A 23,391-nucleotide genomic window follows, 5' to 3' on the forward strand; every position below is an offset into this window, starting at 1 on the left:
AAACATCAAGTTGAATCTTGCTACATGTTGAAAGGTTCATCAGTATCTTAACTTTATTATGTTAGAAGTGGCTTAAATGTAAAAAACATCCCTGAAACAAAAAGAAGTTTCAGGAGATACACTGGTTATAGATAATGGATTTGGAGAAACTCAGTTGGAAGTTCAGTGTACACAAAAGCAGAGAAAATCGTATCATGGCCCTTCTGATTCAAATGCCCTAAGATCCTAAATGTCATTAATGGCCAGTCCTGATGCGTTTGTACCCTGCTCGCTTCCCCTGCTACCCATTGCTGAATTCTTTGGAAGCAAAGATCATTTCATTTGTTATTTCAATATGTGTCTCAAAGAAAGAACTTAAAAACCAAAATTATAACATGCTGGTAAAATTTTAATCTTCTGGAAAAGAGAAGATTGAAGAGTTATACTGAGCAGTATCAGAAGTTAAGGGGAAAGTATGTGAGTCAGGATCAAAGAAGCTTGCCATTTGAGGGGATTAAAAACTCCAGGAGGAGGAGAAGGGGTGTTCCCTGGTGGTTTAATGATTAGGATTGGCGCTTCCACTGCTATGGCCTGCATTCAGTCCCTGGTCTGGGAACTGAAATATCCAGCAAACTGTGCAACATGGCCAAAATTTTAAAAAGAAAGAAAGGGGGAAAAAAAAGAAAGCTCCAGGGGGGAATCAAGGTTGGATACGCTATCTCTTTGAGCTGCTTTCCTCTCTATATTTGCCCTGCCTGAGTGACTCTTAGAAATGCCTCTTTGAGCATAAGTTAAGGCACATGGGACTGGGATCCTTAAAAAGGAGAGAAGGCTGGCAGGGAACAAATCCATTTTCAAAAAAGAAGAGGAAAAAAATCACAAAAAGGTATTGAAATATTCGGTCAATGATGGATTGCTCTCTGATGACTTTCAATGACTTTTTAGTCGGTTGGGGTCTACTTTTAATAAAACAAAGCAAGGGGAAAGTCTGCATGCTTTTTAAGATCTTGCTGGGACAACAGTGTTTCTCTCCTGTTCTGATGTATTCTGAGAAGTTTCTCTCTTTTGATTTAGCCTTCCTCACTTGATTTTATGATGTCATAAATCTCCTGGGTTTGGTGAGAGGCATGGTGTATGTGAGACCCAAGCAGCTTGCTTGATAACATCCTCCCTCCCCCTTCTCTTTAGAAGATTAAACTGAGACTGTTGTGTCTGATGCCAGAACAGATTTAACCAATCATGTTTCCTTTACATATAGGTCAGTCCAAGGGACAATTCCGCACTGGATCCTATTATCCACGGGTTGAAGGGCGTCGTCCATCACGGTAAGGCAGCTGCGTACACTTCCCTTTTGCTGGGGTGGGGAGGGCTAAGGTCTCCACCTGAAGGAGTGGGTTATCTCGCAGAGGACGGAGCGTGACACCTATTCCTCAGGCCCTGATGGTGAAGGGCATGAGAGCCATTACTTGATGGGTAAAGAGCACACCCATTTATTACCTGCAAATGGATCTGGGTTAACAGTAAGCCATTTGTTTCTCTTCAGGTACCACTCAGAATGCGTATGTTATAAATCAGAACCTCTTAAGAGGTACCATTCATACACACTGAACCTGCCAGCTGCCTCATAGCTATCCTAAATTGATTCCCTTTTCAAGTAACTTTTCATTTATGAATTTCTTGATTTGCCTCTGAGATTTTGGGGAATAAGTTTAAGTAACCCTGACAAGTCATTAAACTTTGCTGCATGTGAGCAAGTACCATCAGCTAGTGGAATGGAAAATGCTGGGCCGTGTTCTGTGCAGCAGACATGTCTTATCCTCAAGCATAAAACTGGGAGAGAAAGTAAGATAGATGGGTTCTGTCTTACCCAACCTTTTTTTTTTTTTTCCCAACCTTTTTTTATTGGAGGAATTTCCCTGCAACTTTATTATTGGCGATGCATCATTACCTATGACATCAGGATCGTCTAATTTCAAAAGTACCCTGTCATGGGGAGGTGTGGAGTCGAGAAGTAATGTAATGATTTGCAAAGTTTTAATAATCTAATTAGAATTCCAAAGACATTGACAGAAGTAGCATTAGTAACCATAATAAATCTCCCTTTCATCTCCATGGCTGTGATAAAACATCTTCACAGCTTTCTGGGAGGGTGTCTTTCCACATTAGCCAATTCTGCCGAGCTTAACAAACATGTTACCCGCTTTCTCTCAGGGAAACAAAACCAGTTTTCAGTGTTCAGTGGAAGCAAGTAGGAGTTGGGATTAATTCTTCTGCTCTTAGACCTATTCAATTGTACAGCAGGTAACAAGAATACACCTAGTCAATGTAGAAAAGTAAGGTGACTTGAAAACACTCCGTTGAGGTTTTCACTGTAGGAAATTTCCATTGCTTCTCCATTTCCGAAGAAATCCCCTCATGCAAAATTGGGAAGTAGGTGGTATAGACAGTTCCCTTAGGGAGCAAAACGCTTTTGCCAACTCTTAGGCTGTCTGCCCCTTGGTGACATGATGTTGACAGCAGCATAGGAGGTAGAGGATAGCAATATAGGAGGAGATTTGCATTGTACTCTGAACAGTGTAAAAAATGCACAGGATGTTGGTGTCATGGGCAATACACTGTGTTCTCTGAGCTCTTTCTCAGAGGGTGCCCTAGAAATCTCCATTGATGAAACAGCTTCTTGAAATTCCAGCCCGTTGTGTAGATGATAAGTTCGGGGAGTTCGAATGTACTGAATGATGGACAGGCCTTCCTTCCCCCTGGCTCTTCTTGTTGTTATAATGCAATCACCCCACAAGGAATTCTAGAATCTTTAAAGCAGGTACCTCTTCTTCAGCCTAAAAGGAGGTGCTCCGTCAGCTGTGGCACTTGAATGGGTCTGTGGCAGCTGTCATTGTTTCCACAATGATCAGTGAAGGAGATTCCATCTGTTAGAGAGAAGCAGTAGGCGTCCTTTAGTCCCTAAGTCCCCAGATCTCAGCAAACGCACTGCATTGTGATCATCTGGTTCATGAGCTGGCATGATCGTGTTATCCTTCTTCATTCTCCACAATTACCCTCTAAGAGGCTGTTATGTGTAGGGATGTGGTACCTGTTCTGGCAGGGATGCCCACGATGTGATTTCAACTCTACCTCCTAACTGAAAAGTCAGAGGAGACCTGCAAAAAATAGCTGCAAAGGAAGTTCACTTCTTTTTTTTTTTAATTTTTAGAACTAAGCATTTATGTCAGTGTAACTCAGAAGTCATTATCACCTGGAGGGGTGGACAGATTTCTTCTTTAACAGGGAATGTGTTTCTTTTGTCTCTTAAAATCTGGAAATGCACCTTTTTTAGCTTTTTATTTTGTATTGGGGTATAGTCGATTAACAGTTCTGTGATCGTTTCAGGTGAACAACTAAAGGACTCAGCCATACATATAGATGTATCTATTCTTCTCCAAATCTGTTTATTAATCGTTGATATTTGACGAAGGCTTGAGCATTCCTATTTGTGAGTATGTTTGGTTCAACTTTCATCTTCTGGTCAAAGGCTGCTCTTGATTTGGGCACACATGGCTGGTGTAGCCCTAGGGCTCCCTTGAATTATTCATCATGCCCAGTTATGGAACTCAGATCAAGGTTTCTAATGTCTGGCTTTTATCCTGATTATGTTAAATAACATATACCACAAAGGGCACCCAGACCTCTGCCAAGCTGAGGCGAGAAACTGCAAAGTCACTTCTGCGAACAGAGTGACCTAGCCTGGGAGGGAGTCCCAGCCATTCTGGGAGAGGATGCCTTCCATGTTCCAGCACAGGCCTCATCAGGGCCTTGTGGTTGGGGCGAGAGTGTGGGCTTTGGAGCCGGACTGGCCTTGGTGGGGATCTTGGCTTTGCCACTCCCTAGCTGGCTCAACAGCTGCCTCTTGAGCCCCTCTGAGAAAGTTGACTTGTTTATTCCACAGGAGTGTTGCACGCCCACTCAGTCGTGGTCACTGGACTGATGCCCTGGTGAAGACAGACCCAGGCCAGCCCTCAGGGACCCAGGAGGAGATGAATGCCACCCCCTCTCGCCCTAGCCTGCCCAGACTGTCACCCCTTCTAGTTTTTGCATCTGCTGTTTCTGTTTCCTCTGCCAGATAAGTTCAGCTCAGAACCCAGGTGTCTTCCTCTTATTATTTCAGGTCTTGGTTCATATATTGCTTCCTCAAACAGTTCTTCCTTTATCTTCCCCAGCTCCCCACCAGCTCCCCACTCCCATCATTCCTTGTCATTTCAGCTTAGGTTTCTTCCTTTGAAGCTTTTAAAGGTATCTGAAATCATGTTGTGTATTTATTCCTGTGTGAGTGTGTTCAGTCGCTCAGTTGTATCCGACTCTTTGCAGCCCCGTAGACTGTAGACCCCCAGGCAGGAATAGTGGAGTGGGTTGCCATGCCCTCCTCCAGGGTGTCTTCTTCACCCAGAGGTCGAGCCATCATCTCTTGTACCTCCTGCATTGGTAGGTGGGTTCTTTACCACTGAGCCACCGGGGAAGACCATTTACCCCTGTATTACCTCCTAAAGTGTAAGCTTCATGGGAGCAGAACCCATGTGTATTTAACAACTAATAGATCCTCAGGAATGTTAGCCAAAGAGTGAATCAAGTAAAGATGCAAATAGGTGAAAAATATAAAATTGGAAAAAGAAGAAGTGGAACTAAAGGCTGCTCAGGCTTTGCTTTCATTGGGAAGAGAAAGAAGTAGGATAATGTCTTGGAAACTTGATTTTGCCCTCTGTTCCTGGGCCATGGTTGACTCTCGTTTTGATAACTCCCATCACTTCTGTCATTCTTCCAAAAGAGAAGAAACATCTGAAATTGGTTAAAAAAAAAAAAAAAACTCCTCTTGGAACTAGAAGTGTTTTGAGTTGAAGGTCCTGTGAGGGATTTGAATGCTCTGTTAATGTGATGAGACATAAATAATCATACCCTTCACAGAGTGTCTGGCTTGGGAAGAATGATAGAGTTATGCACAAAGAAGAAATCAATACGGATTTCTGTTCCAGTTCACCATTGTCTTTTATTTCCTCAGCTCTGGGAGTCTTATCTTAGAATATTAATTTCTCATTAAGTGATTTTTTTTTAATAGGAAGAATCTTACATATTTCTCCAGCTGAAATGGCAGTGAGGAATCTGATTCCACTAGCCAACCATTGGCCTTTGGTCACTCGAGTCCCCTGTGAACCAGATGAAAGATTGGATTTCAAGGGGAAGAGACTGCCTAGGAAGGATAAAGAGGAGAGGGAGCAGGAGTGGGTGGGGAGAGCATTAGAACACCAGCACAGGTCTGACACCTCCAAAGAGAGGGAAGCTAGGAGGACTGGCTGAAAGCATCTCTAAGGAAGTTTTGGCTGGGCCCTTGGAGAACCCCAGAGACAAGGCTGCTCGTAAGAGGAGTCCTCTATGTGGTCACTGACTAGAGCATCCTAACACGACTGGTCTCCCTAGAGGCACAGAGGCTGACAAGCCTCCTCACAGCAGCTTGTCTCTAGAAGGAAGATCTTAGGGGTTCCCCCATGACTGGTCCAGCCATTCAGATTTTCCTTCCAAACACGTTTTCCTGATCATCTTGCCAAAAACTTGGTGACTTGTGCCTCTCACTTTTCAAATGCGCAGAGCTTCTTACAGGCACTAGTTGCTCCTTTTGTGTGCACTTATTAAGCACCTCATCTAAGTACAGCATGAAGCCACGCGTAGAGAGGGAGCACAGCTGAGTTTATAGGTAGGAGAGATATAAGGTTAAATATGTAATTATAGACTTTACTCAGACTTCAGATTACATACAGAGCAGGCATCTCAGACAAAATGACCCTTGAGACCTAAAGAGTGCGTAAACATTGTCCAGGCAGAGAAGGGAGCCTAAGGTTTCAAGCAGCATCAGCATAGAGGTGGCATGTTTGAGACCCTGAGCTCCAAAACCTGACTTCTCTCATGCTGGGGAGAGATACCTGGAAACCTCTTGGCAGCGGAAAGTGCACTCTCTTAAGGGTTCATTTTTCTATGTAAATTGTGATTTTTACAAACTTGAGAGGCGTGGAGAAATAGAATGAAGAGAGGTGATTTGCCATTGATTTTGATCCTGTCTATCTCTTGAGCCACAGATTGAAGCACCTAACTGTATCTAATCAGAGAATTTATTTGCACTACCACTAGCATCTGCTGGAAAGGAAAGAAATTGTGAGTCATACTCACTGCACTGACTCAGTCATTCACAATGCTTTTTGTATGTAAGAACCAGGACTTGTGAGCAGCCACGCCTGATAGAAATAATTAGTTTCAAAGAATTTAGTCTAATTCTAATTTTTTCAAAACCCATTAAAAAAAATAAACTTGTATGTGAATTGGTATAAAAGCCTGAATTAGTATAAAAATATCCCAATTCCCGTATAAGTATTTTGTACCCAATTGACCAGTGCTAAGAAATAGACATTGTATAATCTTTCAGTGAAAAGGGATGCATTATTTTTCTTTCAATTTTCAGATTGCCTGCTTTCTATTCTTTTTCATAATATCTATCCAAAGAAAATCCAGCAGACTCTACATACACCTAGTCTAGAATGCTGTCAGGCATCAGAAGACAAACCATTCTCTCCTGTCAATCATCCAAGAAAGATTTGGGTTTTTTGAAGGAAATTTGATAGTAGTGATAGTTTGGTGAGCTTTGACTGTCGTCTTTTTTTTTTTTTTTTTTAAGTTTTTTGACATTCATTTTTATTTACTTACGTGTTTGGCTGTGCCGTGTCTTAGTTGAGGCATGCGGGATCTTTCGTTGTGACATGCAGGACCTTGGTTGTGGCGTGTGGGATCTAGTTCCCTGACCAGGGAGACTGAACGTTGCATTGGGAGTGCAGAGTCTCAGCCACTGCGCCAGCAGGGAAGTCTTGAGCTTTGACTGTCTGTTTCTCTTTTGTCATCCCCTTGCTCTTTGTGATTTCTTCTTCCCCTGAATGTACTACTTTAATGAGCAGGAAGGTATCGTCCTCATTCACCGGAAACGTAAGGAAGACAGTTAAAAATGGCCTCAGACATTAGGCCGAACAAGATGGCTCTTCTCTCTGTCTTCCCTTCCCGCACACTTCTGAGAAAGTTATCACTGAAAGTGCGCATACATTATCACCTGAGAATGACTTTCTAGTGGTGTCACACAATGGGCTCCCACAGGCTTTACTTGTTAAAACTCAGCACAGTGGAAGTTGAGTCTATGAAAGATCAAAACTTTCTTTGCAGAACGCCTCCCCTGACTGACTAGTTTATTCACTGGGCTCACTTAGAGGGTATTTTTAACTCGTCTTCTCCCTTGCTCTGGGATACTCATCATCCGCTCACCAGGTCTATGGACAAAGTCCAAGAATAGCTAGACTCAATCTAGGCACCTTGCAGAAAGGGAAGTGATGACATAAATCCTGCGATCTATGTGACTGCCAGCAAAGGGTTTTCATTCAGTGCTGAGATCTGGTGTGTCTGCATCTGTTCTGTTCTCCATATCCCACCTGCGAGGATTAAAGTGTCCATGATCAACATTAACCCGGAAGAGACTCCAGTCGTGAAACAATCTGAATTCCTTCTAAAGAGGTGGGTAGGCTTTGCCTTGTCAACTGCCATTGCCGCAGATAGACTATTAAAAAAAAAACAAAACACTAGCCCTGAGCACAGCACTGTTGACACTCCAGGAGAGAGGTACTGTGGGGACTGCAGACGGTGCAGCCTTTCCAAAGGCTGTGTAGCCTTACCCGCTGAGCCAGCAGTTCCACGTGTAGGTATATACCCAGGAGAAATGGCCACAGAAGCACTTGGACACGGGAGCTTTGTCTGTAATGGCCCCCAAGGGTAAACAGCCCCGATGTCCTCTAAGAGGAGCCTAGATACCCAAGGTTTGGTCTAGTCATAATGAGAGAATAGTCTACAGCAATGTAAAATGATGGCCTTGATTCACACAAAAATGAAAGAGCATGTGCTGCATGGTTCTATTTATGAAGAGTGAATAGAAGCTTGGTAGTAAGAGGCAGAATAGTGGGGTAAAGGCGTACATACACTGAATGAGAAAGGACCCAAAGAAATCTCCTAGACAATGACAGTATTACAGATCTGGAAAATGATTAGATGTCATAAGTACAATATAAACATTTACCATACTGTCCCCTTAGATTGGTGCATTTAACTATTTGCAAACTAAAGAATAGCACATGTGTATTATATGTTTATTTCTCAAAGATATTATATTCACAAAGATCAAAAATAATCTGGTATCATGCACCAGGGAGTCAGATATTAAAAATCCTGACCATATCAAGTGTTGGCAAGGATATGAATGCCAGGAATTCTCAGGTCTCCTGGAAATGGTTTGGAAGTGTCTAGTTGAATTGATTGAGTAGTTGCACTGCTGCATATGTCCCCTTGAATAGCTGAGATAAAAGCACACCATGAGCTGTGTATGAGAATGTGGCGTTCATTGTTTTTCCTGACTGCCAAAACCCAGAAGTGCCTCTGATGCCTATTGTTAGCAAGCTGGATAAATACAATGAAGTATGGTCATACAACGAAACAATTCACCCCAGTGAAAAACGTGTGGAACCTTGCAGCTCTGAAAACCATGAGGTGATGCAGGAGCCAACAGAATGCACTGGATGTTGTTTTTTTTTTTTTTTTTTTTTTAAGGTGGGGGTGGGGAATCAGGAACCAACACAACATTGTAAAGCAGTTTTCCACCAATTAAAAAATAAAACTTAAAGAAAGGGAAGACCTGTTGTTTCAGAGCGCACATGTCGGTGGTAAAAGTATAAGAAAAGGAAATAGTGGTTATTTGAAAGCAAAGGGTGGTGGTTACTTTTTGGGGTGGGGAGGGAGAATGAGGAGGACCTCACCCTGGGAGGGGTGGCAGGTCTCTTCATGTTCAGAGTGGTGGTCAGGCCAGGGTTCGCTTCAGGATTATTGGCCAGCAGGACATTTATGTCTGTGCACCTGTCTGCATGTGTGCTAAATTTCACCATCAGAGAATACACTGATGAGCATTAGAAAGTCAGAGATTCAGGCAGTGCTTTATTCAGGGACATATCAAGTATCAAGTGGCCTCACAGCAAACTGACAGCGTTTTTGTTTTTACAAACTTTTTATCATAAGTACCCCTGACATGTAGTTTATTCTCTCTACAAATTGATTGTAAGACCCAGGAAAGAACTGTGGCTATCTCGGGATTGTATCATTAAGCGATGACTTTGGAAGCCAATAGTTCCTTGTGGAATTTAGAAAAAAGAAATCAGAAACCAAGGGGATGAGGTGGCAGGTAACAGGTTTGAAAACAGAAACTCCTCACTGCTAATGTGCTGGTACATACTGGCTCGTACCAGGTCAGGGTGTAATTTCCATGCAACCATCACTAAATCCTCTGGAAAGCCTCTGAGATACAACTCTCACGTTCACCATTACATAGGAAGGCAAGGAAAGCAGGCAGTACCTGGGTGACTTGAACCAAGGTCTTCTTGACTTTAGACTGCCTCTTGTTATTCCCAGGCCATCTCCTGCTCTGTTCTTGGCCAGGGTTACCTTTTGCTGCTTTTAGTTAATTGAAGCCCGTCATATAGACTTGTTGAAGGGGCAAGTGAAGAAATACTTGAGGACCATATTCTCATCATCACTCCAACAGCATTTTGATTATCCTTGAAGCAAAGAGCTTAGCCTGAACTTTCTGTCCAAGACTTAATGGCTGAATCTCCTGAAAATATCTTGCATGGACTTTGGAAGAAGACATCCTAGCACAAGGAACATTGGTAGCAAAGTATACTATTAGTCAGAAATGGCTGTCTGTATTATTATAATCCAGCAACAAGGAGATGGAGGAGAGATGAATTGATGTGATTTGAGGGGGTCTTGCCTGTATTTTATAAATGAACTTTGAACCCCTTTGATCATAGTGTCCATCCATCAAATGCTTAATAAGTGCTGGTTTGGGTGTTGAGGGCAAAATGATCAACTAGATGTCCTCTGCCTTGGGAAAATTTTTAATCTCATGAGGATTTTATTTTTTGGTTCTTGCCATTCTTGTTGTTGAAGGTCAAACAGATTATTATTTGACTGCAGAGACATCTCATGTGTTCACATGACTTTAGTTGGCACTTTGAAAGGAATTATTTTTTTAAAATTTGCTTATGGGATAATTTTAGAGGAATGGAATTTTGTTATTTTTCATTTGAAATTTGACTCTTCCAGAACATTACTGAACAAGGATTCTAGACCAAGGCTATAGAGTTCAGGTTGTCTTAGATTTGAATGCTGGCTCTGAAGCTGCTCTGAAGCTTGGGAGCAGTGTGATCCTGTTCAAATCATTGGTTCCCTTTGTCCCTGAGGTTTCACCTGGGGACATGGTGATTATGAAAGTATCTGCCTCGTATTAATGATAAATGCTTTAAGACAGGGAAAGTACTGAGAAGGAAGGATGCCTGGCATGTGTCCACTGTCCTTGAAATCAGAGGTCAGGAAATACAATCTGTGGGCCAGATATGGCCCACTGCCTTGCTTTTGTAAGTAAAGTTTTATTGGAACACAGCCACACCCATTCATTTACTTACTGTCTATGACTAGGTCTTCCCTGGTGCTCAGACGATAAAGAGTCTACCTGCAGTGCAAGAGACCCAGGTTCAATCCCTGGGTCTGGAAGATCCCCTGGAGAAGGGAATAGAGAATCCCATGGACAGAGGAGCCTGGCGGGCTACATACAGTTCATAAGGTCACAAAGAATCTGACACAACTGAGAACTAACACTTTAATGACTGCTTTTACACTATAATGGCAGAGTTTTGTAACAGAGAGACTCTTTGGCTTGCAGAGTGTTAAATACTTACTTACTTGCTGGTTCTTTACAGAAAAAATTTGTCAACCCTGCCTTGTCTAAATGTTACTAATGTTGTTGCTTCATGGCAGTGGTATGTACATTACTTACCATTTGATACACTCTACAGACATGGGCTTTAGTTTAGATTTTGCCCAAATTGCTACATCATCCAAATATATTTCAGTGGAATTAAAGAGGGTTCTGTTTTAATGTTAACTTTCAAGAAAGAAATCATTCAAATCTTCTCCCTCTTAAAGGGAAAAACCAGTGCTCTATTATTTACAGGCCACTGATAGTTTTGAACATCTTAACACGCGACAAAATTTCCCCTTTGAAGTTTATGTTTCCAGCATCTAATTACATGAAACTTTCCTGAAGTGTGCTATAAATACGCAGCACCCTGCTCTGGACTAATTGGCTCACGTCTGTTGCAGATCCGGGAAGGGCAGATGCTTATCTGAACCTCCTTTGATCTCAAAATCTGCTAGAAACAGGCCCACTTCAGCCATTTCCACAGTTTCCTGGACTTAGGTGTGTCAGAACCACCACCATAGATGTGGGCTACTTCCATGTCTTTTCTTAGCCAAAGCCAGGAAATGGGATGCTGTGGGCTTTTATCACTAGTAACGCTGTTAACAATCATTGAGACCGAAAAAGCCTTCAGAAGTGATTCCTTTTAAGTTAGATTTGAATTTGGAGGCTCCTTCTCATTTAGCCAGCCTTCTTTATCAATATGTCATCATGAGAACAGGACTGTGGGACCCCAGGGAAATGCCCTTTTCCTGGTGGTTTTACTGGTGTGGAGAGCAAAGAGACAGTTTTCAAATGTCTCCACTGTGTCCTGCAGAAGCACTTGGTCAAGTGCTTGGGGCTCCCTGGGGTGACTTTGCTACCCTAGTCTGTGCATGTCACCTTGGTGTAGTAGAAGCAAGGTCATATCATGGCCAAGAGCAGATGCTCTGGGTTTGAGTTTCACTTCTGCTTTTGAGTAGTTGTACAGCCTGCACAAATCACTTCATCTCTTTGTGTTTAAATTTTCTTAGCCATGTAAAGTGGTAATAGTAACACCACTTAGTGGTTTGTCTCGCGGAGCCAGTGACTTACTGTACATACTTGTGCCTGGTACACGGTCAGCATCCAGTGTCAACGGTTATCACTGCCCTCCCCCACCCCTAGCAACAAGTTACTGTTGTTACTTGGGTATTTTTTTTGTTTTTTAATTAATTTATTTTTAATTTGTCTGCACTAGGTCCTAGCTGCAGCACTGGGATCTTCAGTCTTCATTGCAGCACGCAGGATATTTAGTTGCAGCAGGTGAACTCTTACTTGCGGCACGTAGGACCTAGTTCCCTGACCAGGGGTGGAAGCTGGGCCCCCTGCATTGGGAGTCTGGAGTCTTAGCCACTGGGCCAACGGGGAAGTCCCTGTTGTTACTTGTTGATGTGGGTATGATGGAGGCCATGAGGTGATAGGAAATGATTGTGGATCTCTGAGTTCTGCCCCATCACCACCTGGCTATTGAAATAGAATGTGTGTTGCTTGACTTAGTTGGGTCATTCAAAAATCAAATTAAGTGATGGAGAAAATGTTCACAAATTTGATTCGGGATAGCCGGTCCCTTTGAGGTGAGGGCATAGGGGAGTGGACCAGGAACCAGAAAGAAGCTGAAAGGAAGAAAGGGGAACCTTTTATCTGTTAACTTTTGCTGTGTGCTGCGCTCTACCTGGATGTTTTAAACATAGTGTTATTTAATCTCAACAGGAGCCCAGGGAGATATGGATTCTAAATCCATGGTACAGATGGGTAAACTGAGCCTCATAGAGCTGTCTCATTTGTCCCAGCTCATGGCAGTGAAACAGTGATTTGAACGCATTAGTATTAGACTCAGATTCATTCTGCTGGACCAGTTTTCATTTCCATCCTTGACTGTCTTCCTAATTATTGTCAAAATCACTTAACTCTGGGTTTCTGCCTAGGTTTCTCCTCTGTGAATTAGGTCATTAACTGAGTGTCTAAAAGAATATACACACCGTGTCAGTTATGGCCACCAGAACCGTGTCAGGGAGAGAGGCAGGCAGTGAAACTGTTCACTGGTAACGCTGGGTCTTTGACACTATATAACTCTGTATAATCAGTGTTGTGTGCATTCTAATTGTTGATGGAACTGTGCTCTTTGTGTAGTTTCTCTTTGGAAATCTTAATGTCAGCATGTGCTTCACTCCAACATCAGTCCTTAAATCAAAATATCACATTTGGCCATCTGAAGCTGCCATTAAACTCAAGGGGGTTAGATGTCTTTGAACCTCCGTAAAGTGGCTATTAACCTTGGAGGGCCACCTTAGGTCCTTGAATTCAGGAGTCTGATTATCAGGTGCGCACTCTACTGCTTAAGCTGCCCTTGCTCAGACCCTGCAGATGATGCCATCGTGGGAGCTTCTCAGATTTTCTCAGGCCACGCCCATGGGAGCTTCTCAGATTTTCTCAGGCCACGCCCATGGTGAAGGCCAAGGGGCACGTATTAAATTCTCTGCCCACTAGTGGAGACCATTTCAGAGGCAGAAATAAGCTCCACACATCTCTGAGTTACCATTTAGTTTGCTCCATTTACACTTGAATAGGATCACTTGTCCCCATCCTTTCTAAACACCCTACCCTTCACAAAGGAGCAAGTGTCAGCAAACTTGCTCAGTAAAAGGATGGATGGCAAAATCTTTTAGGTTCTGCCGGCCATCCATTGTGTGCTGCAACAACTCACCTGCCCAGTTTTAGCCAGAAAGCAGCCATAGGCAATGGCATGGCTGTGTTCCAGTAAAACTTTATTCACGAAAGCAGGTACTAGAGAGGATTTGGCCTCGGGGCACAGTTTCCCCACTTCTCAATTAGAGCTCCTTAGCGACTTGCTTTGATCAATGTTTTCAGCCATGTGTAGTGGACCTTTTCTCTCAGGTACTGTCCTGGGCCCTGGGGATACAGTAAGGAGCCACAGTCTTGGTGTAATAGAGCTTCCCGTTTGCTTTATATATATAAAAAAAGCTACTGTTGACTAATTACACAGATTGTATAGCTATGACCATTGTTTAATTAGCAACTTGTTGCCTTTATTAATGACTTTTGAAGTAATGATTCATCTTACGATTGATGGTGACACGGATATGAAGAAATCTAGGATTTATTGGTTATTTAAAATACACCAGCTGCTGTGTTTGTTCCTTCGTTCTCTTTTCAAGTGATTGGGCATCTGCTCTGTTCTGGGCAGTGTTTTAGTTGCTGGATGTACAGGGAACCCAAAAAAGATGAGGTATTTTTCTCTTGTGGAATTATCCAACTCTTGAGAAGAGACCAACAGTAAATAAGTAAACACAGGAAGGAAAAGATGACAGAAAGGTGAGGAAGAAGGTGATGGTCAGCAAGGGAGAGGGTGGAGAGAAATTGGGCTGCAGAGTTAGATCCTAGAGGGCCTCATGGCTGTGGTGAGAAGCTTGGATTTTACTGTAAATGAAATGAGAAGCCACTGGAGGATTCTGAGCTGGGCAGTGTCAGGATTAGATTTATGTCTATGAGGTTAAATGAGTTCTTCAGACTTCAGAGAGGTTTCTTTACGGATCATGTTTGTATCCACTGCAGGCAAGGTGCCCAGAGACATGGACTCAGGTAGTAGAAAAGGATACCCAGACTCCCTCGCACTTCTCTGTGTGATCTTATGTCACTTGCTTTCCCTCTCCAGACCTCATTTTCTTTATTTGTACATGGAATAGAACTAGCATCCTTTGAAATTCTTCAGAACCCCGCAGTTCTCTGTGGTTCTGGGGTGACTCTTCAGGGATCCCCCTGTTGTAACCTCAGTGTGGTACTTGTTCCTTAAAATCATCTGTCATGAAGCCTTGCTGAAGCTACACCTTGAAAATGGTCCAGCTCCACTTGGTTGCCCCATCTTTGCCATTTTATCCTCCTTTTTTTTTTCCATCCTCCTTAGAGATGAGAGATGGCATGTCTGATAGTCACCATCCAGTCAGATGGAGCAAGCTTCATTTCTTATATTTAGATCATGAAATGAGTTCCTTGAGTCCCTCTGCCACCATCATTAATTACAATGTAATGTTCTCTAACCTCCGTGGGGGCTTCTAGGTGCCAAGCTCCTGAAGTCCTGGAGTTCTGGCCCTCAGGCTCTTTCTCCCCATTATGAGTTCCCATTTTTTGTTTTTGTTCAGCAGGCCCTTCTGTCACCAGCTTGTCTGACCCATCGCCCCTCCCAGATCACACAGTCCACACGTGCCTAGTCCAGGCTTCACCCAGAGCTGCTGACTTCAGTTGAGTGTTTTGGCCTCTTCACAATTTTTAGCCACATTCCAGGTTATCCTTAACCAGCAACTGATTGTTTTTTTTTCCCCTCCTTGAGTTGTCAGATTTGGGCTCTTGAACTTTTCTTCCAGTTTTCCTTTTCCTCTGCTTCACTTCACCACACACCAGGCAGAACCAGTTTGCAGTGGCCTTTCTCTCTGCCGGGAATGTCCTCCCCAGGTAGGCACATGGCTTATTTCATCTTCAGGTTTTTCAGTCAGAGGCTTCCATCTCAAGGGGTCTGTGCTTAAAACCCCATTTGCAGGACAATAGTCAGAGAGAGTCACCTGATTGAAAAATGGGTCATTCAAATATAACTAAGTTGTTGGCAGCTGAATTTGGTCTCAAACCCAGCCATGAATAGAGCGGTGAAAAAAATGTTCCAGGCAGAGTGGAGAGGCAGTGCAAAGGCCCTGGGGTGGTATGATCATGGAGTAGCCAGGGGTCCGTGTGGCTCAGCCTAAGGGTCAGAAAGCAGCAGAGGATGAGACTGCAGAAGGCAGAGGAGCCCACTGACACAGTCCTCATAAAAACTGACTTCTCAAGTGTGGTCAGCATTATTAAATATGCAGAATCTCAGTCCCCATTCCCAAGCCTACTGGCTCAGAATCTACAGTATAACAGGCATCCTAGGTGATTGGCATACACATTGGTTTTCAGCAGCCCTATCATAAATCTTCTCCCATTTAGCATCACCTAATCCCCAGTTTTTGCCCAGTGTCCTTCTCTCCCTGCCTTTCCCTGTGTGAAGCAGAAGGCCAGTCCTACCCCAGTGATTATAAGCTTTTAGGGAAAAATTAATAGCTTTTTCGTATAAAAAGTTTTGGAAAACACTGAAGAAACCAGTCCTTGGGCTAAATATCGAAGTTTGGGCTTTCTGTTCTTAGTTTATTTTATATACGTCCCTAAAATTGGTTGAGTTCTTGTTTTGAGGATTTTCTTCCCGTTGGCACCATCACATTCTGTCCATACTCTTTACAGTGCAATGCTCTGTTAATTGGGGTGTGTGCATATGTTTTCAGTATAATTCTGTAGGCCTTGATTAGTGCATAGGTCTCCTCTCTGTGTTGATTGTTCATCATATTTTATAAAGGCTTTCTTTTTTCCTATATAACCAAAGCATTGAAAATATTAGGTTATTAACACACTGAAAAATGCAATCAATCAGATGATTATCATCTAATGTTTTAATGATCACATTTTTAATCCAATTATGCATGTTTGAATCTTTCAAATTTTCTTTAATTAAAGATTGCCTCCTGGCACTGCTATCAGAAATAAGAAATTGAACAGAATTGAGCCAGATATAATTTAATGTTGAAAGGAAACTGCAAGGATAACTGGGCCTCTCTGCATTTAATGGTTGACCATGACTTTAAAGCCCTCATACAAAATTTTCTAATTGATAAGAAAAATTTAATCATCTCCGGATATACTCCGTTTGCATTCAAATAAGGTATTTCTTTTTCTAAATAAACCTCCCCTAACTGATTATTCATATTGTCGTTCAAAATGCTTAAAAATGAAAGACAGAGTTGGGTGAAATGTAGACTACTTAATACAGTGTGTATTTAATAAAAAAGTCATACATTATTCATTTTTGCAATTTGAATAACTTTGAATTTAGCATCCCTGTTCCTCATCTTTTTCTTTGATGAACAATTAATTATTAAAATATAATATTGTCTGCATACAGCACTGGGATCCTTGAAAGTGGAATATGAGATTCATTCCTTTTCAATTCTTTTATCTAGTAATGCACAGTACCTGCTTATTATGGTATAATGGAATGAATGGTGGGATAAGCAGAGTGTTTCAAATATTTTTCTCAACTAGTTAAGTGTCTGGGACAGCAATGTTTCAAATTCAAATTACTAATTAGGATAAAAGTTGGAGGCAGAGTGTCCTGATCTGGATGGCTTTAGAGTCAAACTGCCCTTTATAATAGGATTCATTTTAACAAGTACTTATCTCTGCTTATTCTGTGCTTTCCTACGCCCTTAGCTAATATTGATTCTGGTGGCTCAGATGGTAAAATATCTGTCTACAATGCTGGAGACCCGGATTCGATCCTTGGATCAGGAAGATCCCCTGGAGAAGGAAATGGCAACCCACTCCAGGACTATTGCCTGGAAAATCCCATGGATAGAGGAGCCTGGTAGGCTACAGTCCATGGGGTCGCAAAGAGTCCACTGAGCAACTCCACTTTAACTAATGTTGATTCATGTAATACTCTCCTGATAAGATAAGCCTTCAGATGAGTCACTGTTATAAACCCATTTTACAGATGAGGAAACAGTTGCAGAAAGATTAAAGTAACTTGTCTTAGGCAGGCCTTTAGGTAGATTGGGCTTCCCTGGTGGCTCAGAGGTTAAAGCATCTGCCTGCAATGTGGGAGACCTGGGTTCAATCCCTGGGTGGGGAAGATTCCCTGGAGAAGGAAATGGCAACCCACTCCAGTATTCTTGCCTGGAGAATCCCATGGACAGAGGGGCCTGGTGGGCTACAGTCCACGGGTCGCAAAGAGCCGGACATGACTGAGAGACTCTAGGTAGGTATTAGGTAGACTAATTAGGTTTCAATTCCAGAGGCCTGGCTCTAGCAGTCCATCCATTTATAAGGTGTATATTTATTAAGATTGTCTTAGTGAGGGAGTGTAAATTTTTAGATGAAAAGTGCATTCTTCTTTATTTCCAATGGCTATACTCAGGAACTCTCGATCTTCGGTCCAGCCAGTTAAGTGTCTTGTGGCCTGTGAGGGCTTTCTGGGCAGTGCCAGAAATATTGGGTACCATTTCTAAAGTTATTTGCAACAGTTAAGCATTATGAGTGTCCCCATCTTGCCAGTGGAGCACTCCTATGGGACTGAGCAGAAAATGGAATTTTCAGAAATAGCAGTAATAATTAATGTTTGAGTTGAACTTAGAAAACGCAAGGGAAAAAGAAAACAACTTGAGAGTTAATTCTGTAATGTATGTTCGTAAAAGAAATCCTGGTTAATGATGGAGGCCCCTGAAAAGTTGCATGGCACACCCCCGCTTCTCACTGTGGCTCTAGGATGACTTTCTAACACAACCCCCTCCACCCTCCAATGCTTGGCTTGAAATCGGGAGTGGGCACAGTGTGACCCAAGGACCAAATCCGTGTCACTGTTTTTGTGTGGCTCCTGAGCTAAGAATTGTTCTCATATGTGAACCGTAGTTAAGCAAAATCTTATTCCTGCCTTCTCCCCAGTCCTAAAGAATTCCATTCTTCCCATTGGTAGATGTATATTTTTTAAACCACCCTTAGTTGTTATTAGCATTTTGAACATCATTAATAAAATCGTGGAAATGTCTTTGTTATATAGCTACCTATGTAACATCTTTGGTTTTGCCTCTTGGCCTGCAATACCTAAAATATTACTCTCTGGCACTTTCTAGGAAACATTTGCTAGTCCCTGGCTTAAAACACAAACTAATCTCGGCTGCAAGCCACTGTGCTAATAAGAACGTCATGTTTATTAGTCTGATTAATTGTCACTCCTGAGGGGTAAATAGCCTCAGTTTTTCCATTTTACAGATAAGGGAAGTAGCTCAGAGAGGTTAAGAGCCTTTCCTAAGGTCACATAGCTATTGAATATTAGCTGATTCTGAAGCTCATGCTAGAGCTTTGCAAAGAAAATTGTAACCTACAGTGCTCAGACTGATGGAGACTATATCAGACATGCTGTGCCTTTAAGGCACTAGTAATTCTGTTTAAAAAAAGAAAAAAAACACAGAAACATTCAAGGAAGTACATGGCTAAGTATAGGCTTAGTAGTTTAGAGGAATAATAATAATAGTAATAATACAAGGAGTAAGAATTAGAGTGAGAATCGTATCTGTCGTTTATGAGATGCTTAGTCTGTTCCCAGCTCTTTCAGAACTCCATTCTCATCCTGATTTATTAAATCTTCACAACAGCCTGGGAAGGTTTAGTAACTAAGATCACACGGTTCACAGGTGGAAGAGTTGGGATCTGGACCCAGGAGAATGAGAATCTGCTCGTTTCACCAGTTTCTGTAGGAAAGGAGAAATGAAGGTAGTGATGAAGTTTTCAGCGTTCGGTGATATTTCCTGCTCACAGACGTAACTTTCTGATTCTCAGTGATATCTTTGAAGAAAGAGTCCAGTCCCATCCTCTGTGTTCTCCTTAAGTTTTTGACCTTGGGTTCATTAATCCTCTTTGGTCTCCTATTTTCCCAGCTGTAAAATTAAAGAATTGGACTAAATGGGTGGTTTTCAAAGTGTCCCTGGGGTTTCCAGCTCAGCTTCCACCTTGGTGGCTGCACTCTGGCTGTTGACTTGCCTGACTCCTGTCTAAGATGGGGTTTGCAGAAAGGGTTCTTGGGTTCCCGAAACCAGTGACCCAGGGAGGTCTAACAGTAGTGACAGTGTGGTAACAATAAGTACTGAAGCCCCTCCCTTTTTTGTCCCCATCACTAGGTCTAACTGTCCCACCACTCATCTTACTGCACCTTTTTTTTAAAAAAAAACTAAATTTTAGGTGCTTTGCAATGTTTTGTTAGTTTCTGTTGTACAGCAAAGTGAATCGTCTAAAGTGAAATGAAGTCGCTCAGTCGTGTCCGACTCTTTGCGACCCCATGGACTGTAGCCTACCAGGCTCCTCTGTCCATGGGATTTTCCAGGCAATAATCCTGGAGTGGATTGCCATTTCCTTCTCCAGGGGATCTTCCCAACCCAGGGATCGAACCCGGGTCTCCCACGTTGTAGACAGACGCTTTACTGTCTGAGCCACCAGGGATGTCCGAATTGTCTATGTATATGCCTCTATCCCCTCTTTTTTTGGATTTCCTTCCCATTTAGGTCACCGCAGAGCACTGAGTTCCCTGAGCTATAGGGTAGGTTCTCTTCTAATGAATTAAACTGAAAGCTGTGTCTGAAGCCCTTCGGTTGGTTTAGGACAGAGAAACATTGCTGTATTTGTAGCAGGGGTCCTGCCTACAGTCCCCATCAGTCCTTGCCAATTTAAGAGCCCATACAGGAATGTGTATGAGAGTCCCGATTCCCTTGAAACAGTGTTCCCTTTTGAAATTCACCCACCTCTGATTGGAACGGCAGGTTTTTCTGACTTATCTGTCTATATTCTTTAAAGCCACAGCCTCTTCCCAGAGTGGGTACTTTCGATGAAGGCTTTGCTACCCTGGGCTTACAGGGATTGTCCTGTCACTACCTGTCTGCATCCAGCGTGCTTAACTGCAACCCTAATGTTAGGTCAGGCCCCTCGGGGAAAACTCGGAAGATTTTCCTGTCCTTCAGTCTAGAGCCCTTGATCCTCAGGCAGTTGGTGTGATGCCAGGTTTACCTACAACACTGTGGAAGAATGAAGGTGGCAGTTTTTGATGCCAGACCCTGTGCACACTGTATTGCATGGGGCTTTGTATTGACTATTTGCACAGCCCAGGAAGTCCAGAAGCAGCAAGCAGAGGCCAAAAGGGTCCTTCTTCCCAGCCAAGCCAGTCCTGGCCAAGCACGCTAACAGAATTTCCCCTATCATTAGGTGGCTGGTAACCAGGTGAAATTAAAGCCTAGACTTGCCAGCGGGTAGAGGGGTGACTCTGTTATTTCCAACCTTTTATCCCACAGAAATTGCTTTTGTCGTTTGATTATAGCACCCTATGATGCATTTGTTAGTTAACATTTAATTTTCCCCTTTAAAAAATGAACTGAAAACCTTTGCAGAATCAGCCAAAGTTTCTGAGCCTCATGAATAACTGCTGGCGCTTTACTCTTCACTAGTGACCCCGGGCTTATTGATTTAACCTCTCTGTGCCTTAAGTTCTACATCTGGAAAATTGGTACATTAAAAGTACATACTCTAAAGGTTTATAAAGGGAAAGGGTGTGGTGGTGGCCTAAGACAAATGAAAGCCTGAATTCCAAACTCTGCTACATGGTTGTACCCAGCAGCACTGGAGATGGTAATAGTAATCCTGTGATGTCATGCTTCATGGGACTGTCTTTAAGTATTAAATAAATCAGTCTTTGCAAAACTCTTAGAACAGGGCCTGGCACATACAGTAAGTGCCGTTTAAATGTCTGTGGTGTGCTGTGCTAAGTTGCTTCAATCGTGTCCAATTCTGTGCAACCCTATGGACCCACCAGGCTCCTTTGTTCATGTGATTCTCCAGGCAAGAATACGGAAGTGGATTGCCATGCTCTCCTCCAGAGAATCTTCCCAATCCAGGAGTTGAACTCTCTACCTCTTACATTTCCTGTATTGAAAGGCAGGTTCTTTACCACTAGCGTCACCTCAGAAGCCAGTTTAAATGTCTGCAACATGTAAATACTCAGAAGAGTGCTTGGTATATAGTAAAAGTGAAATAAATACTTCGTTTTGTTCAACAAATCTCTACCAAAAGGAAATTTTCATTAGTTGATTTCTGTTGGTTTTTTTGACTTAACCCTCAGTTACATAGACCTCTTGAGTCTAAGGATAACACATTTGCCCAAATACCTGTACCAGTTGTTCTAAAGGAAAAGGAGGGAGAAGGTGTGAGGCTGGAAAGAATGTTCCTATAAGTCACAGGAGTGTCCATGCAGTTACCTGGAGCCTTGCAGTTCCCAAGAAGTGTCCAGGGGCACTTGTGGAGGAGGCCATCAAAGAGCTAAGGCAACCTGTTAGCAGGACTGGGCTTCCCAGGTGGCTCAGTGGTAAAGATCAGCCTGCCAGTGGAGGGTTTGATCCCTGCCATTGAGGGTTTGATCCGACTGCCAGTGAGTGTTTGATCTCTGGGGTGGGAAGGTCACCTGGAGAAGAAATGATAACTCAGTCCAGTATTCTTGCCTGGAAAATCCCATGGACAGAGGATCCCAGCAGGCCACAGTCCATAGGGTCACAAAAGAGTCAGACATGACTTAGTGACTAGACAGCAGTAACCTTAGTACAGCCCTAAAAGGACTGAGGAATTCCTAAAAGGAATTCCAGACTAGGCGTTTGAATAGCCAGGTGAAGATCATGGCCTTCTTTACAAGAGAAGCTAGATGATCTACTGTGTCTAATGGGGAGAGTTATAATATAGTCCCTTAATCTCTTGGAAGGAAAGCTATGATCAACCTAGATAGCATATTCAAAAGCAGAGACATTACTTTGCCAACTAAGGTCCATCTAGTCAAGGCTATGGTTTTTCCAGTAGTCCTGTATGGATGTGAGAGTTGGACTGTGAAGAAGGCTGAGCACCGAAGAATTGATGCTTTTGAACTGTGGTGTTGGAGAAGACTCTTGAGAGTCCCTTGGACTGCAAGGAGATCCAACCAGTCCTTTCTGAAGGACATCAGCTCTGGGATTTCTTTGCAAGGAATGACGCTAAAGCTGAAACTCCAGTACTTTGGCCACCTCATGTGAAGAGTTGACTCATTGGAAAATACTCTGATGCTGGGAGGGCTTGGGGGCAGCAGGAGAAGGGGATGACAGAGGATGAGATGGCTGGATGGCATCACTGACTTGATAGACGTGAATCTGAGTGAACTCTGGGAGTTGGTGATGGACAGGGAGGCCTGGCGTGCTGCGATTCATGGGGTCGCAGAGTCGGACACGACTGAGCGACTGAACTGAACCTCTTGTACTGTTACTTCCTGCCTCAGGACCTTTGCACATGCTGTTCACACAGCTTAAAATGCTCTCCTTTTCCTGTTCAGTATTCACCTAGTTAACTTTAGCTTCTTTAGCTGAATCAGAATTGTGCAAGCTCTGGTGTCAAGGTGCCTGGGCTCATATCCCAGCTCTGCAACACAGGAACTGAGCTCTTCTCTCACTTGTTTTCCTCATAGAGTTATTGTGCAATATCAGTGTTGTGTCTCAACTTAAATGGCATTTCCACTACCTAAGAGAACACTCCTCCTCTTTTGTAAAAAGAAGAAGCCTATTTTCTGGGCCATCATTTTATAAATTCAGGGCCATTCCTTGGTTTGATTTCACTTTGATTTGAGTAAGCCTTGGATGAAGCCATACTGAAACTATTACCAACTTTGGAGTTGCAGTTTATTGTTGCCGTAGTTTCCTTTTCCTACTTCATCTCATGGGTGTCCTAGAGTTTGTTCACCTGATTATTAGTTCATAAGTATTAGATGGAAAAGGGGTCTATTCTGCAACAAGGGTGGGTATAACTGAATCACTTTGCTGTACCCGTGCAACTAACACAACATTGTAAATCAACTATATTTCAATAAAAAATTAAAAAAAATTAAAACAGACATT

The 23,391-nt window shown here is 42.8% G+C and overlaps 1 protein-coding gene across 3 annotated transcripts in view; it reads left to right on the forward strand.

The window, feature by feature from the left end:
- PTPRG (protein tyrosine phosphatase receptor type G) overlaps positions 1-23,391 on the forward strand; it is a 768,152-nt gene that overhangs the window by 585,854 nt on the left and 158,907 nt on the right. For all 3 annotated transcript variants that reach the window (XM_040246532.1, XM_040246534.1, XM_040246533.1), the window contains exon 6: positions 1,238-1,304. In XM_040246532.1, the coding sequence (XP_040102466.1) occupies positions 1,238-1,304 (67 nt within the window). The remainder of the gene's footprint in view (positions 1-1,237; positions 1,305-23,391) is intronic.

Source organism: Oryx dammah, unplaced genomic scaffold (assembly GCF_014754425.2).
Source record: "Oryx dammah isolate SB20612 unplaced genomic scaffold, SCBI_Odam_1.1 HiC_scaffold_9, whole genome shotgun sequence".
Classification (NCBI taxonomy): Eukaryota; Metazoa; Chordata; class Mammalia; order Artiodactyla; family Bovidae; genus Oryx; species Oryx dammah.